Source organism: Cariama cristata, unplaced genomic scaffold (assembly GCF_000690535.1).
Source record: "Cariama cristata isolate BGI_N322 unplaced genomic scaffold, ASM69053v1 scaffold6147, whole genome shotgun sequence".
In the NCBI taxonomy this organism is placed as follows: domain Eukaryota; kingdom Metazoa; phylum Chordata; class Aves; order Cariamiformes; family Cariamidae; genus Cariama; species Cariama cristata.
The window spans coordinates 1-13,387 of NW_009626983.1; the positions used below are offsets into that span (position 1 = coordinate 1).

The 13,387-nt window shown below is 35.8% G+C and overlaps 1 protein-coding gene across 1 annotated transcript in view; it reads right to left on the bottom strand.

Annotated features, from left to right (window-relative positions):
- Positions 1-729: 729 nt before the first annotated feature.
- The window catches only part of DDX10 (DEAD (Asp-Glu-Ala-Asp) box polypeptide 10), a gene marked incomplete at its 5' end in the record, with an annotated part of 31,960 nt that continues 19,302 nt past the window's right edge, over positions 730-13,387 (bottom strand). Inside the window, 2 exons of the mRNA XM_009704256.1 lie at positions 730-847; positions 8,591-8,692. Of these exons, the coding sequence (XP_009702558.1) occupies positions 730-847; positions 8,591-8,692 (220 nt within the window). The remainder of the gene's footprint in view (positions 848-8,590; positions 8,693-13,387) is intronic.

The following is a 13,387-nucleotide window of genomic DNA, read 5'->3' on the forward strand; positions in this document are numbered from 1 at the left end:
GATGGTCTTTAAGGTCCCTTCCAACCAAGACATTCTATGATTCTATGATTCTTCATTGCTCTTGCCTCCAGGAGGTCGTCTTTCTTGTACTGGAAGCCCAGAAGCAAGCTTTGTGCTTCAGATGTGTCTCACCAGGGCTGAGTAGAGGGGAAGGAAAGGACCATCTCCCTTGACCTGCCAGTAATGCTCTGCCTAATGCCCCCCAGAATGTGGTTGGCATTCTTTGCTGCAAAGTCACATTGTTGGTTCATGTTCAGCCTGTTGTTCACTAGGACAACCTGTTGCCCCAGGTCCTTTTCTGCAAAGTTGCTTTCCAGTCATTTGGTCACAGCCTGTACTGGTGTATGAGGTTTTTCCTCCCCAGGTTCAGGTCTCAAACAGCTGGGAAAGACTCAAAGAAAACAGTAAAAACTCTCAAACAGCTGAGAAGCAGTGACTACTAAATCAAAAATTACTTTCATATCCAAGACTGAAATACACATTGTCCACACCTATGCCTTAACTTTGGTACAATGGCAGCAGGTCAGGTGGTTCTTCAGGCACTAGCGTCATGAGCCCATGTTAAACCCGTGCCAACTCAGAGAGGCTATACAGGCACACTTACCACCAGCCGCTAATACATGTTTATTGTTTCTACTGATGCCATGTTTTAAAGCTTAAAAATCAGAACAATTTAGCAGTTCCAAACACTGCTGCATAAATGAGCAGGTCAGTTTCAACCAGCATGCCTCAAGAACTATAGTGCAGCAGATGACTCACCCTTTGAGCTTTGTCTTTTAACTCCTGATCTTGAGCTAAGAAAGCTTGCATCCTCTTTTGGATGTCTGTAAGTTTTTCAGGATTAATTCTAATTAAAAAAAAAAAAAAAAAAAAAGAAGAAAGTCAGCTTTAATTATTAGAACATGCAAAAAATAAGCACCTATTATGTTCTCATGAGTATCTTCACACTTTTTGCATTGCTTTAATATGCATAAAGTTATTACCACTCTGAAATAGCTTAGAATGGAACCTTACTAACGATCAAGCATACACTCCTCAAACAAATAATACAGAAAAGACAAATGGGGGAGCTTGGACTTTTTATCCATATACAGTTTTCAGTGAAGGTGGTGAAACTTCTTCCAAAGCAAAGCCAAAATCAGTAGTAAAGAACTCCTTGAATTTATAAAAATGCTGAGAAAAAGATACAGAAGAAGCATAATGAATTATAGTAGTACTTTCTCTTGAGATAGCAGTCTTCATAAGGGAAATCTCAGCATTTCTGAAAGCTTAAATAAGATCCATTGCCCTGGGAATACTGAAATTTAAGTACTACTTTCTTACGGCCAGACGAGCAAAAATAAAGGATGTGAGGAGATCTTAAGTCCACTTAATCTCAAAGATATTGATCAGGTGAACAGTGATTAAAGATCTTAAAGATCTTATTGATCTTTAAGAACAGTAACTGTATTATAGAAAATGCCACTGAACCTAATAAGAAGGTATGCAAGTCCTCTCCCAGAGTCTGGATTTTTACACTTATTCCAGTGATACCTACACTATTCCAGGTTTATTCACCCAGATCTTTTATTATCTACTTCTTGTTTTGATCTGCTAGTGTCACCCACATGTATCATACAACCTACCAACACCGTAGCAGGTTAGCCCTCAAGCAGAGGTCAAGAGAGATGCACAACTACCACATTTCTTAATCTGGTTCTTGCTGGTGTATGCCACATCATCTCATACTGTACAACAAAACATAGCCTTTGCTGAAGGAAGTCAACAACAAAAAAAAGAATCAAAATCTTGCCTCTTCACATTGTATGTCGGTCTAAAAAACATGACTCATTAAAATACTAGGCAAGAAATATTTTAGTCATTTTTTGTAACATAAGCCATTATGATCATCTATTATTCTTATCAAATATGAAAGCAGCAATTAAGCAATGGGTTAGAGGGTATTACCAAAGAATACTTTAAAGACATCAAGCTTTATTCTCTCACCATTTCAATTTCTTATCTCTGTCAGATACAGCCAGTGGAAAACTGTAGTACACACAAGAGCTATTTAGCTACAGTTTTACTGAAAGATCAAAAAGCTGAGCTCCAGTTTCAAGCCAGCACATAATTTGCTCTGAAAGCGTACAGACATAAGAAAGAAAAGAAAGAAAAGACATGAAAAATTCAGTGAGGGACAAACTGACCAACAAGTCTTTGAAATGCAATGCAGGATGGAATGCACACAAGATACTAAAACAGAAAAAATAAATAGAGAAGGCTTTTCTAGATTTTTTTTCTCTAACACAAGATTGAGAAGGTGACAACAAAAATATTTATGATCCTAACAAAGGAAAAATGGTAGAATACTAAAATAAAAGTAGTGGCCTGCTTAATACCAAATCGTATTAGAAGGTACAAACACAAAATATACTATCTCACTGCAGAGGAAAGACAGGAGGAAGAGTAAAAAGGCTGGTTAGATGAAATCAAGATGTTTACAATGACCTGAAACTCAAGGAGAAAGCTTAAAGTAGAACTGGAGACAAGTATAAAAACAGCACAAATACACTGGCATAAATAAGAATTACAAGCACAAAATGAGATACAAAAAGCAAAGAAGAGATAGCATGAATAACAAAAAAAAAAATTAACATGAACGCCAGTAGTAAGACAGCCCAGAGAAGTCTTGGATTGCTCGTAAGTTATGGGAAAGCTATTAAGATATGACCTCAAAGGCACTTAAATTAGCTAGTGTCTTTTTTTCCCTTGTCTTCACCCAAAGTGGCAGCTGCAATCAGACAGCTAACAACTGCTACAGCACAGCCCAAGCTCACACCAGAATCACAAATCACAGGATAACAGGTACTTGGATAAATCAGCTGGGTCAAAAGAAATTGCTCCATAGCAACTAGAGAGAAAGTCAAAGCACTTGGATTCATAGTTGTTATCTATTCTTCAGAACTTATCTGAGATAGATAAAAATCTATAAGACAGGGCAAGTAAACATAGTGCTTATCTTCAAAGGGGGCAAAAAAAGAGAAGTTAAATGATTAACTTTTTTCTTGATACCAAACAAACAATTTGGAAGCACCTAAAGAAAATAAGCAAACATACAATGGCCAACATAGCTTAGTCAGAAGCAAAACATGACTAATCAGTTTGATTATCCTCCATAGCAGCATTAGCAGGCTTTAAGAATAGGAAAGAAACAGCAGATGTCATATTTGATGCAGCAAAGCATCTGGCAGTTGCACATTCTCCTAAGCTAGGGAAACATGGTCTACGTGAAATCTTTAGGTAAATGCAAAACCGGCCTTGGAGCTGTACTCAGAGTACCTGGGACTGTCAGCTACTCACTGTTGTCACTGTCAAACTCAAAATGCATACCAAGTCCAAATTCTCACCTGGGCCCGCTGTTACCATTCTTTTCTATGACTTGATTCTTGTAGGAATATGATTCATTATTTTAAGAGACAATATGCCATTGGGGCTCCAAGAGTAATGGACAATAATCTTAGACAAGATGTAACAACATTTTGTTGACTGTACATAAATTTTAGTTTGAGTAATTTGGTTGAAATTTGCAAGAAAAGTGTTTGAAAGAGACAAAAAATACAAGATACTTTACAGTTAAAAGCATGACAAGATAACGTGGCGTAAATCTAAGCAATGTCAACCAAGAATATGGTGCCTGTAGCACATTTTGAGGTTATGCGTCTGTTAATGAATGAGTAAATTTGCAACACTGAATATCAAAAAAAAGTGTCATAATAGTGGATTCATTCCTCTCTAACGCTGTAGCGTGACAGTCACTCACTGTGGTCTTCATCTCATGCAGGGATTCCAAAAATATGAAAGCCAGTCATTGATAAATTGGATTTTGGTTTTAATGAGTTCGCATGTTATTTCTTCCTGAACAAATAAAACTCTCTATAATAATTATATACATGTGACTATTTGGAGAGACAAACCTAAAATCTAAAGACTTAAATGAATTATTGTCATTTATAAGCTTGCCTAAACAGCTAAGAACCAGTGAGCTAGAACCAACTATGCAAAGACTAGAAGGAGATTTTATGACATTGTCTGTCATTTTAACTAGGCTGTTTATTTCTTTTCTTACTCTGTGAGCACAAATCTTGCCTTTAAGGAGCAGAATAACTTTTTGAAGTCGCGGTTTTGCCTAACAGTTGCATAAAAGGCCACACTTGATTGTAAATTCGTAAATATGAACTCAGCTTGCTTGGTCTTACAAACCGATCGGACAGCATTCTCCAAATTTCCTGGTCAATATGCACTCTGCTTTCCTCTCATTTCTCCCGTTTTTAACACCAGGGTACAAGCACTGCTTTAAGTAGATACTCTCTCTTCCCCATCCTCTCCAAAGCAGATTTTAAACAAAAAAGCTCAACAACCACCAAAAAGATCATGTAGCCATGATGTAGTAAAACAGTTTCCATATTCCACCCAGCTTCCAAGCAGTAGCAATACCCAAGAAACATCTAAGAGTGATGAATATCCAAGTGTCCTCCACTGTCAGAAAAAAAGGTGGTTTGTTGTCGTCATCGTTTTCTTCAAGAACCAATTTTGGTCATAATATTAAAGAAAACAGTATTACATTGTGGGTATCTACATACTTGCACTTCGTCTGGTAAAATTTTCAAGACACAAAATTTGTTATGATAACCCCTCAGGAAGCAGCTCTTATCTTGTTACTCAGCAAAACTGGACGTGATGAAGTGGTCTTAAGGTATTATCAAAAACAATTTCAGCTTACAGTTTGCATCTAAAACTTTGAAATTATAGACTCCTTATAAACATGTATACAATATTTAACACTTTCAGAGTAGCTTTTTGCCATATTTGAATGCTCTAAAATACAGTATTTATTATCGCATATTTTCCATTTTCTCATGCTCTGTTTGAACAATGAAAAAGAGAGATATTGTTAAAAGCGCTACCTGTAAATTGGCAGCTTGTGCTGATTAGAAAGGAACAGTATACTAACAGGCTTTACAGGGAGCTTAGACTTAAAATTGAAAATTAAGAAAACATCCCAAACCCTAGCCTTTTGAATAGGTATTCAGAAAAAGAAAAAAGTTCTTCCCCTCTTTCTTTCAAATTATGGAACTGTAAAAACTCTGTCTAAATGAAATAAAGAAATGTTAAGAGCTGTTTGAGAGTCAGAAAATACAAAACAAGGAAAGTAACAGAAAACTGGTTCTTGTGATCCCTAGGCAAGACAACAGGTTAACAAGAACAGCAAAACAAACACTTTAATTAACAGTGACATTTCAGAAACAAAAAGCTTTCAGAATGATTTTCAGAAGTTTGAAGAGTTAAAACTCTGCTGGCAGCAAACAATGCTCAATTCCTGAGAATCTATAATTAGGTGAACATACACAAACACCATCAGAAGACTTCAACAGAAGACCTGGAACACGATCCATGGGTTGATGCAACTTCTTCCACAATTTGTCAACAGACAAAGCACACCAGGGTTGTATTAATTGGGAAACTGGGTAGAAGTAAACAACCTGTAAAACTCTGCTGGCAGCAAACAATGCTCAATTCCTGAGAATCTATAATTAGGTGAACATACACAAACACCATCAGAAGACTTCAACAGAAGACCTGGAACACGATCCATGGGTTGATGCAACTTCTTCCACAATTTGTCAACAGACAAAGCACACCAGGGTTGTATTAATTGGGAAACTGGGTAGAAGTAAACAACCTGAGAAAATTTGTTGGCAGCAAACAATGCTCAATTCTTGAGAATCTATAATTAGGTGAATATACACAAACGCCACCAGAAGACTTCAACAGAAGACCTGGAACATGATCCATGGGTTGAAGCAACTTCTTCCACAATTTATCAACAGACAAAGCACACCAGCATTGTATTAACTGGGAAACTGGGTAGAAGTAAACAACCTGAGAAAATTTGTAGTTAAAAACTTTTAAGATGAAGCTAGTTTGCAATCCACAAGTAATTACAAGAATTTTTTTTCTTTAAGGATTTTAGTTAGCCTTTTACAAGTACAATCCTAAACTATTTAAGCCTTAACCATACTAGGCAGACAATTGTGAGTAAAAGTATTCCCCTTCATTATGACGCTACAAATACCAATAAGGTATGTTTGGCAGATTGAAAAACTGGATCTCAAGGCAGGGTGATAAAATACATTATCAGTCAAAAGCATTGACTTTGGTTATAATGATTCCAGTTAAGAATGTTATTTAAACGTATTTATTCTACATATGCCTCAGTGGCTTGGTAAAAGAATTAATTTTTGGGGTGGTGTTCAAAATAAAAAGGAAAAAAAAAAACAGCATAGTTTTCTATTGATGTAACATCAGATTAGGAAGAATGTGTTAAGAGATGCAGCCATGGATGTCTCTCCAGAGACACATCTAACTTGGATTATAAAGAGAAGATGTATTTATGGGGGGGGAAATGAAATATTTTCCGTATTAAAATCAAATTGTTATTCTGGTCCAAAAATACCAATTTGGATTTACATGGATAAATACATACTAAAGAGATTTTTTTACCATTTTCTATGATAAGCTGTTCAAACAATTAACTGCATTACTCAAGAAGTTAAAAGCTTAGCTGTCAAAGAAAGGTGAAATATCTATAATGTGCATGACATTAGACGTTTATTTAGTGAATATCAAAATAAGATAAGTTATTTGAATAACAATCATTTTGAGAAGGAAAAAGATGATGTTTGGAAAAAGAGACAATTTGCTTAGGCTGTGGTGGTTATACGATAGATCTTTTTAAAGTGCTATATGCTTAAATGAAAAGAAAATATCAGACTTTAATTCACTTTCTTTACTGATATTGTTCACATTCAGTTGGGGTTTTTTTTTTTGTTCAGGTTTTTTGTTGCTGTGTGGTGGGTTTTTTTTAAAACAGCAATGTCAAAAGAAAGCTTTAAGCACAATTATACTTCTGGTAGTTGTTTGACTCCATTCTAGTCCTGTTTTAGCAAAAGCTGACTTATGTTTGAAGTTCACACGTGTTCTACACAGAATTGATACATGTGTTTGACCAGAAAAGGTGTATTTACTTCACTGGCTGCTGTGTATTCAGTTTGTTACACAGAAGCACCATTCACAAGTGCAGTTCACAAGTGCCTCTGAAATGGCATATCCTATACATCAAAAATACTTTAAAAAAATAAAACTAAACCTTAAATCTGGAAAGTGCTATATGCATGTTTCTATTCTCTGCAGAAATGACAACCTGTTAATTTCGATCAGACCTGAAAGTTTAAGCAATGAGGTAAAAATACCCACTTAAAAGTTTCACGCTATTTTGATTTCTTCTCAAAAATAAATGTTCCACAAACACCTTCTGCATACAGTTAATTACCTTCTTTGCTTAGATATCCATATCTTCACATTCAAGTCACAGCTTTTCAAAGTAAAACAGTGCTAGCCTTACTCATACCTGCTTGTACAGAAGCCTAATTTTCTACCTTGTCATCCTCCTCCAAATTCTTCTAGCTCCACTCTGTGATTTTTGGCATGGTGTAGCCTGAACTATGCAAGTATTCAAAATGCAGTCAGGCTCATACCACATTTTCTGGTTTGCTTTCAATTCTTCCGTATTTCCTTCACATCCTGTTTCCTCTTTTGATTTGACGTTAGACTAACAGGCTCAAAGAACAATGAACTTCTTCCTACCTATAGCTGCTAACTAAGAAATTACCACCAATTCTCTTTAGTGGTGGTTGATTTGGGTTTTTTTATTTTTACAGTTACGAGTTTCTGTCTTTCCTACATGTCCATTACTCACATTTAATAGAAATTAGAAATGTGAGTGCTTTTTTATTTTCACATGATGTCATTATACGCTTCTGCAACTCTTTCAAAGTCAGTTCTCTTTTGTACAGATAGCACAGATCTCTACAGATTTCCATTGGAATACTCTCTCTAGCATGCAAAATGACCATTTAGCCACATCTTTTACTTCCTGTTCTTCAACTAACTGATTCACAAAGATCATGACAAACTGGAGAAATAGTCTAGAACTAAAGAAAAGACAGGTAAGAGAAACAAGAATGATAACAGGTATAAAAACCATACAAGGATAGATTAAAGAAATTGTAATTTTTTAATCTGCAAAAGAAAAGAATAGAAAGAGATAGCATGATAATGTTCAATTACATAAAAAATAGTTCCAAAGAATAAGAGAATACATCATTTTCCACATATTCTTGGCACAGGACAAAAGAAACACTTCACTTAAATTACTTACAAGGCCTATCAGACACTTGAAGAAAAAATGTTAACGGTAGGAACTGTTGAGTATAGATGAGATCACTTTGGGAAATTGTGAAAATATTAATTGGCAAGTTAGACAAGCATCTGATAAGAATGATTTGTGCAGCTGATCCTGCCTTTGGGAAAGGAGATGGAATAGGTAACCTCTCAAGGTCTTTTCCTTCTACAACAGTATCAAAACAAAATGATCTCCCTTGTTTGTCCAGCTCCAGGCAATTCAAGCACTTTATCAGCATTGTCATAGACTCATCAGACATTATTCCCGTAGAAAGAAGGCTGAATAACAGACAAGCTATTAGTCACTTACTTGATTTCACTGATAGGCACTTTCCTCTGCGCCAGCTGTTCCACCATGCCTTTTTCCTCTGAGGGAAGCAATACTAACAAAGCTTCACCACCTTCTTTGTATCTGATCAGTGGGGAAAAAGAAAAAAAAAAAGAGAGACCTCAAGCAAACATGCAGAAAAATACAATTTTTGTTGATGTTTTCAATAACCAAATAGAATATACATTTGCTTCCTTATAAGCATCCCAAAGAGCAAACAAAAAATACTCATTTTACAAAGGGAAAAGAAGCGGTAAACCAGCTAAGTGACTTGCTAAGATCTCCACTTGTGCCGATTTCAAAACTATGCCTAGAGCCCTAAACATGGATTCAGGTCAGTGGATCTTTTCTTTCCTAGATTAGAAATATTAGTGGCAATCAAAGCTTACAGTACTAGAAGATCTAGCTACTTGCATTCATCCTCTACCAACAGGTAAGTCTTAACACTTGGTAAGAACTGATTCTCCTTTGCATATTCTGCAAGTGAAAGAAGGTAAAGGCTAGGAAGGATAAGTGCCTTGATCCCCAACAACAACTCCTACTTGCATGTTCAATAAGGGCTACTCTTCTAACAGGCCACAGAGGCATCACTGAAAGAAAAGCATAAAAACAGGAGTTCTTTCATTTACAGACGCAGTTTTTAGGTGCAAAAGAAAAGATACAATCGGACTGATCCCATAAGAACATATCTAGTATTTACTCTTCAGTGCACTTAACAGATGTACCAAATGTAGCCGAGTTGGTAATTACTCAAGATACATGGTTGGCAAAGACATAAAAATTCTTCTATTTTATTCTTAAAGCATCTTCTTGTTCACTTTCTTTTTGTGTAAGAAAACGTCGGTTCCTACTTTTGGCGAATTTAGCAACTTGAGGACATTCATGGAGGGAAAAATACCCAATAGCATTAGTAAACAAACAAGACAAAAAAAAAAGAAGAAGCAGTAATGATGAGTTAGCTTGTATCCATTATCTAAGTCGTATGTATCGTAATACATACATTGTTTCTTCATTTACATTTACAAATAGCTCTTAAGAGTACAGATTGACAGGAAAATATTGCATGGAGTCCTCTATTATATAAAAAAAAAACCAACCCAACTAAATTTCAGAAATATGCCAAAATTGGACAGAATACAACTCACAACCAACTGATGAGAGCAGTGTGTGGGACAAAGCAAAATAAGAGAGTGGTAAGTTACTACGTAGAGCAGTTCTAAGCTGACCAGAGCTACTCACAGGGAAGTTCCTAGGCAGCAGCAGATTCTAGGTCTATACAGAAACTGCTATGACTACAAGTATTCCATTGATTTGAAACAGAAAATACTGCTTGTATTATTTTTCAAGTGTCATTTTATATCGAATTATTTACTACCTTAACAGGCCTTTGGTTTGGTTTCTACTCCAGTCATATTTGTCTTACGCTGGTAAAACTTTTCATCCATCTTAAACATATCTGGTTTGTCCTTTCTGTTTTCTATAAGGAAAGTTAACTGTTTCCTCTATTCCACTCTGTTGCCATTTCATAAATCTTGCGCTTCTGCTACTCCATCATACATTCTCCTTTTAGGTCTTTACTCCAATTGCATTCACTCTTCTCCGTCAAGAGAACCATCAAGGAAAGGATATTATACAAAAGGTACAAACTGTCAGCCGAAGGGGGGGAGATGTTATTAGTTTGTCTTTGCGTCAGAGACCACAGGGAACAAGACTATGCCAAGGTAGGTCACATAGCTTTCCAATAAAAGCTCAGCAATGACAGAAGCAATGACAGCAGAAAACCAGTTCAGACTTTGCGCATAGAAAAGGGGACTTAAGTGCTATTTAAGGAAGTATCCTTGGCTTAAGAGAGCTTTTAAGTCAGTGGCCAGAGAGCACAGAAGGATGCTCTCAGGCCCATCGAACAAGAATCATACCATTAACTGATAAAAATAATTTCAGATGGAATACAGAGGGCCCACATTTCTCCAAGTATAAACAGATATCACTTGGCAAAAACAGTACTGCAGAACTGTTTGAAAACTATAAACACTATCTGTCACAGCAAAGTAAGCAATGCAAGTAGCAACAAAATCTGCAGTTAAAACAGTCTGACAGCTTTCATTACAGCTCTCTGTTTTCATTTGATGAATTTGAAAACTCACAACAAAATGCCCTCGTATGCCTTTCAGGTTTTGGTTTGGGTTTTTTGGGGTTATTTTTTTGCCCAATGCTATACATGATAGGTTTGGGGATAGACTTTCAAAGATAATTTAAAAACGTTTAGTAAATGTTTTTGTCATGAGATTTTAACCCTTACATTCTAGATTTTGAAATTTTACATGGAAATCAAATTGATACAAGAGGAGAGTCTCTGTCACATACCAACACCATGTAAATTTACTGGTTATATATGCTTTGGTAAGAGTACCAAAAGAAATGGTATGACATTTGGACTCTGTCCCCAAAAATATTGCTTTAGAGTTGTGGGTGAGGAAAAGATGTTGTACAAAAACTATACTAATTTGATTTTAATCCATTTAATTAGTAGACCTAAAATGTTCTTAACACAGAAACATCGGCTTGTAGAATCTTCCTAAAAAAGAGTTCTAAAGCAACCCCATATGCCCGGTTTAAGGCAATTTACTACCTTTACCAATAGCTAGGAGGACATAAGTCACTGCTGACCAAACGTCCCATCAATGTTTGTACCCTTTATATAATAATTACAGTTGGGAATGACTCGCTTACACAGACCAAGTGCACATTCTAAGAAAGCTCTATATATTTTAACCCGTTCAAATTCCAGATTATATTTCCACAAAGTGAGTACATGTCAAACACTGCCATTGCTTGAACAAGCAATGAAATCCTAGAAAGCCACTAAACCTTAGAGGACTTTGCAATTTATGGCAAAAATTGATGATCACAGTTCCAAGGCAGATAATTATTCATCAAAAGAACCTGAGCTCTCAGAGAACTGTTGGAAAGAAGGATGAAAATATTCTCTTTTATCTACCCAAGGCTTGTATCAGACAGGAAGACAGAGATAATATTGCCGCCAATACCATTCTCACTGATTCAGAGTACGCAATGACACACAGCTCTGCTCTTCTCTTCAAAACAGATGCTACGAAAGGGAAGGATCCTGAAAACAGCTATGTGAATGATACAATATCTGGAAAGAATGTCTGTTTAGTCTCTTAACAAGAACCTTCCTTGTTTATCAAGAAGAAAAAAGAAATCTTGATCACACTATATAAACACCTACAAAAGGATGATTTTTGCAAATCCCTTAAATTTAGTCAAAGGCATGAAGTGATTTGTGTAGTTTTGTGGCTTCTGACATTTCTTAACTTGGAGTGCCTGACTTGGCATTGTTGAATTGTTGCTTTATTATATTTATTTTTTTCGGTGTGTAACACACTATGAAAGGCCAGTGCCACACTAATCATGCAAGAAAGACCCATCAAGGGTCAGAGAGTGCGCGTGTTCTATCTGCAAGCCACAAACCCAAACTCTGGAATGATACAGTACAGGAAATATCACTGTACATTAGTTTTGCTTTTATAGCTTTTCCTCGGTACCCACGAGGTCACTCTCAGAACAGGATGCAGGATCAGATGAACCTTCAGTCTGACCCTTGAAAGGTGTTCTTGTGTTAGTGTGAAACACATCATACGCCGAGTCAGTTATCTTTTCAGAAAGTACAAATTCAGGAGACATAATTCTAAAGGCACATTCCACAGATAATTCGGAGAAAGAAAACAAGCATTAAATCTGGTATCTATGGACAACAACTAATCCAATATTTACCTTATGTCTTGCAAAGCTTTTATATAGTGAAAATAGTACTACAACTAACTAAAGAAACAATCACATGAAAATAGACAAAGAAGAGAGAGAGGTTTCCAAACACCTGTATTTTCTCATCTTTCACCAACTACTTAAGAAAAAAAAAAGCAACGTTAAAAATATTTCTCAGAGCTGATGCCTTCAGAAATTCAAAGGGATTGAAAGACATCTGGTAACTATTGATGCAGTGTAATCTTTTTCCTTACCTATTTTGGAAGCATTTACTCTTTTAAATGCCAATATTTTAAATGCACTTGAAGTGAAGGAGGAACAGTCTTTGCCCATTTCTATACTGTAACTGTGATTTAATTAATTAAAACAGACAGTTTAATATTACCGTTGTTCTTCAGAGCTAAACGTGAAAATTAAATCCTTACAGAATTGAGAAAGCTGAAAAAGAAACGATCTTAAGTACCATCTGGGAAGGTTTGTATCTGTTCAGTGTCCCCAATGGGTGTTTAGTTAAAGAAAGCAAAATGCAAGCCTATAACAAAGAAGTTTTAATTGGGCAGAGTATTATCTTATTTCTCAAAAAAGAAAAGAACAACTTAGTAATGTGCTAGTAAGAAAATTATGGTCTTAAAGATAACCTCAAAAAGAGAGGTTGCAGTAGAAAATTTAAGTTTTCAAAAGTGTTTTCTCTGCATCTTTCATACTAAAACCTTCTATATTGGCAAACTTATGAAAGCACAAGCTACTAAAAACTGGCATAAACAATAAAGAAAAGAACACTCAGAACTTCTGCTCAAAATTTGTTTCTATTACAATGCCTAAAGCATAGGAGAAAAGAACATCCCTCAGTATCCTAAGGGAATAAAATTCTCCACTAAAGCCAACAAAAGAACATTTTTATAATTATTTTCAGCAGACAGATAAAACCTTTAAACCTTTATAGACAATAAAGCAGCAAAGAGTCAACCTCAGCTACTGAAATTATTCAGCAGG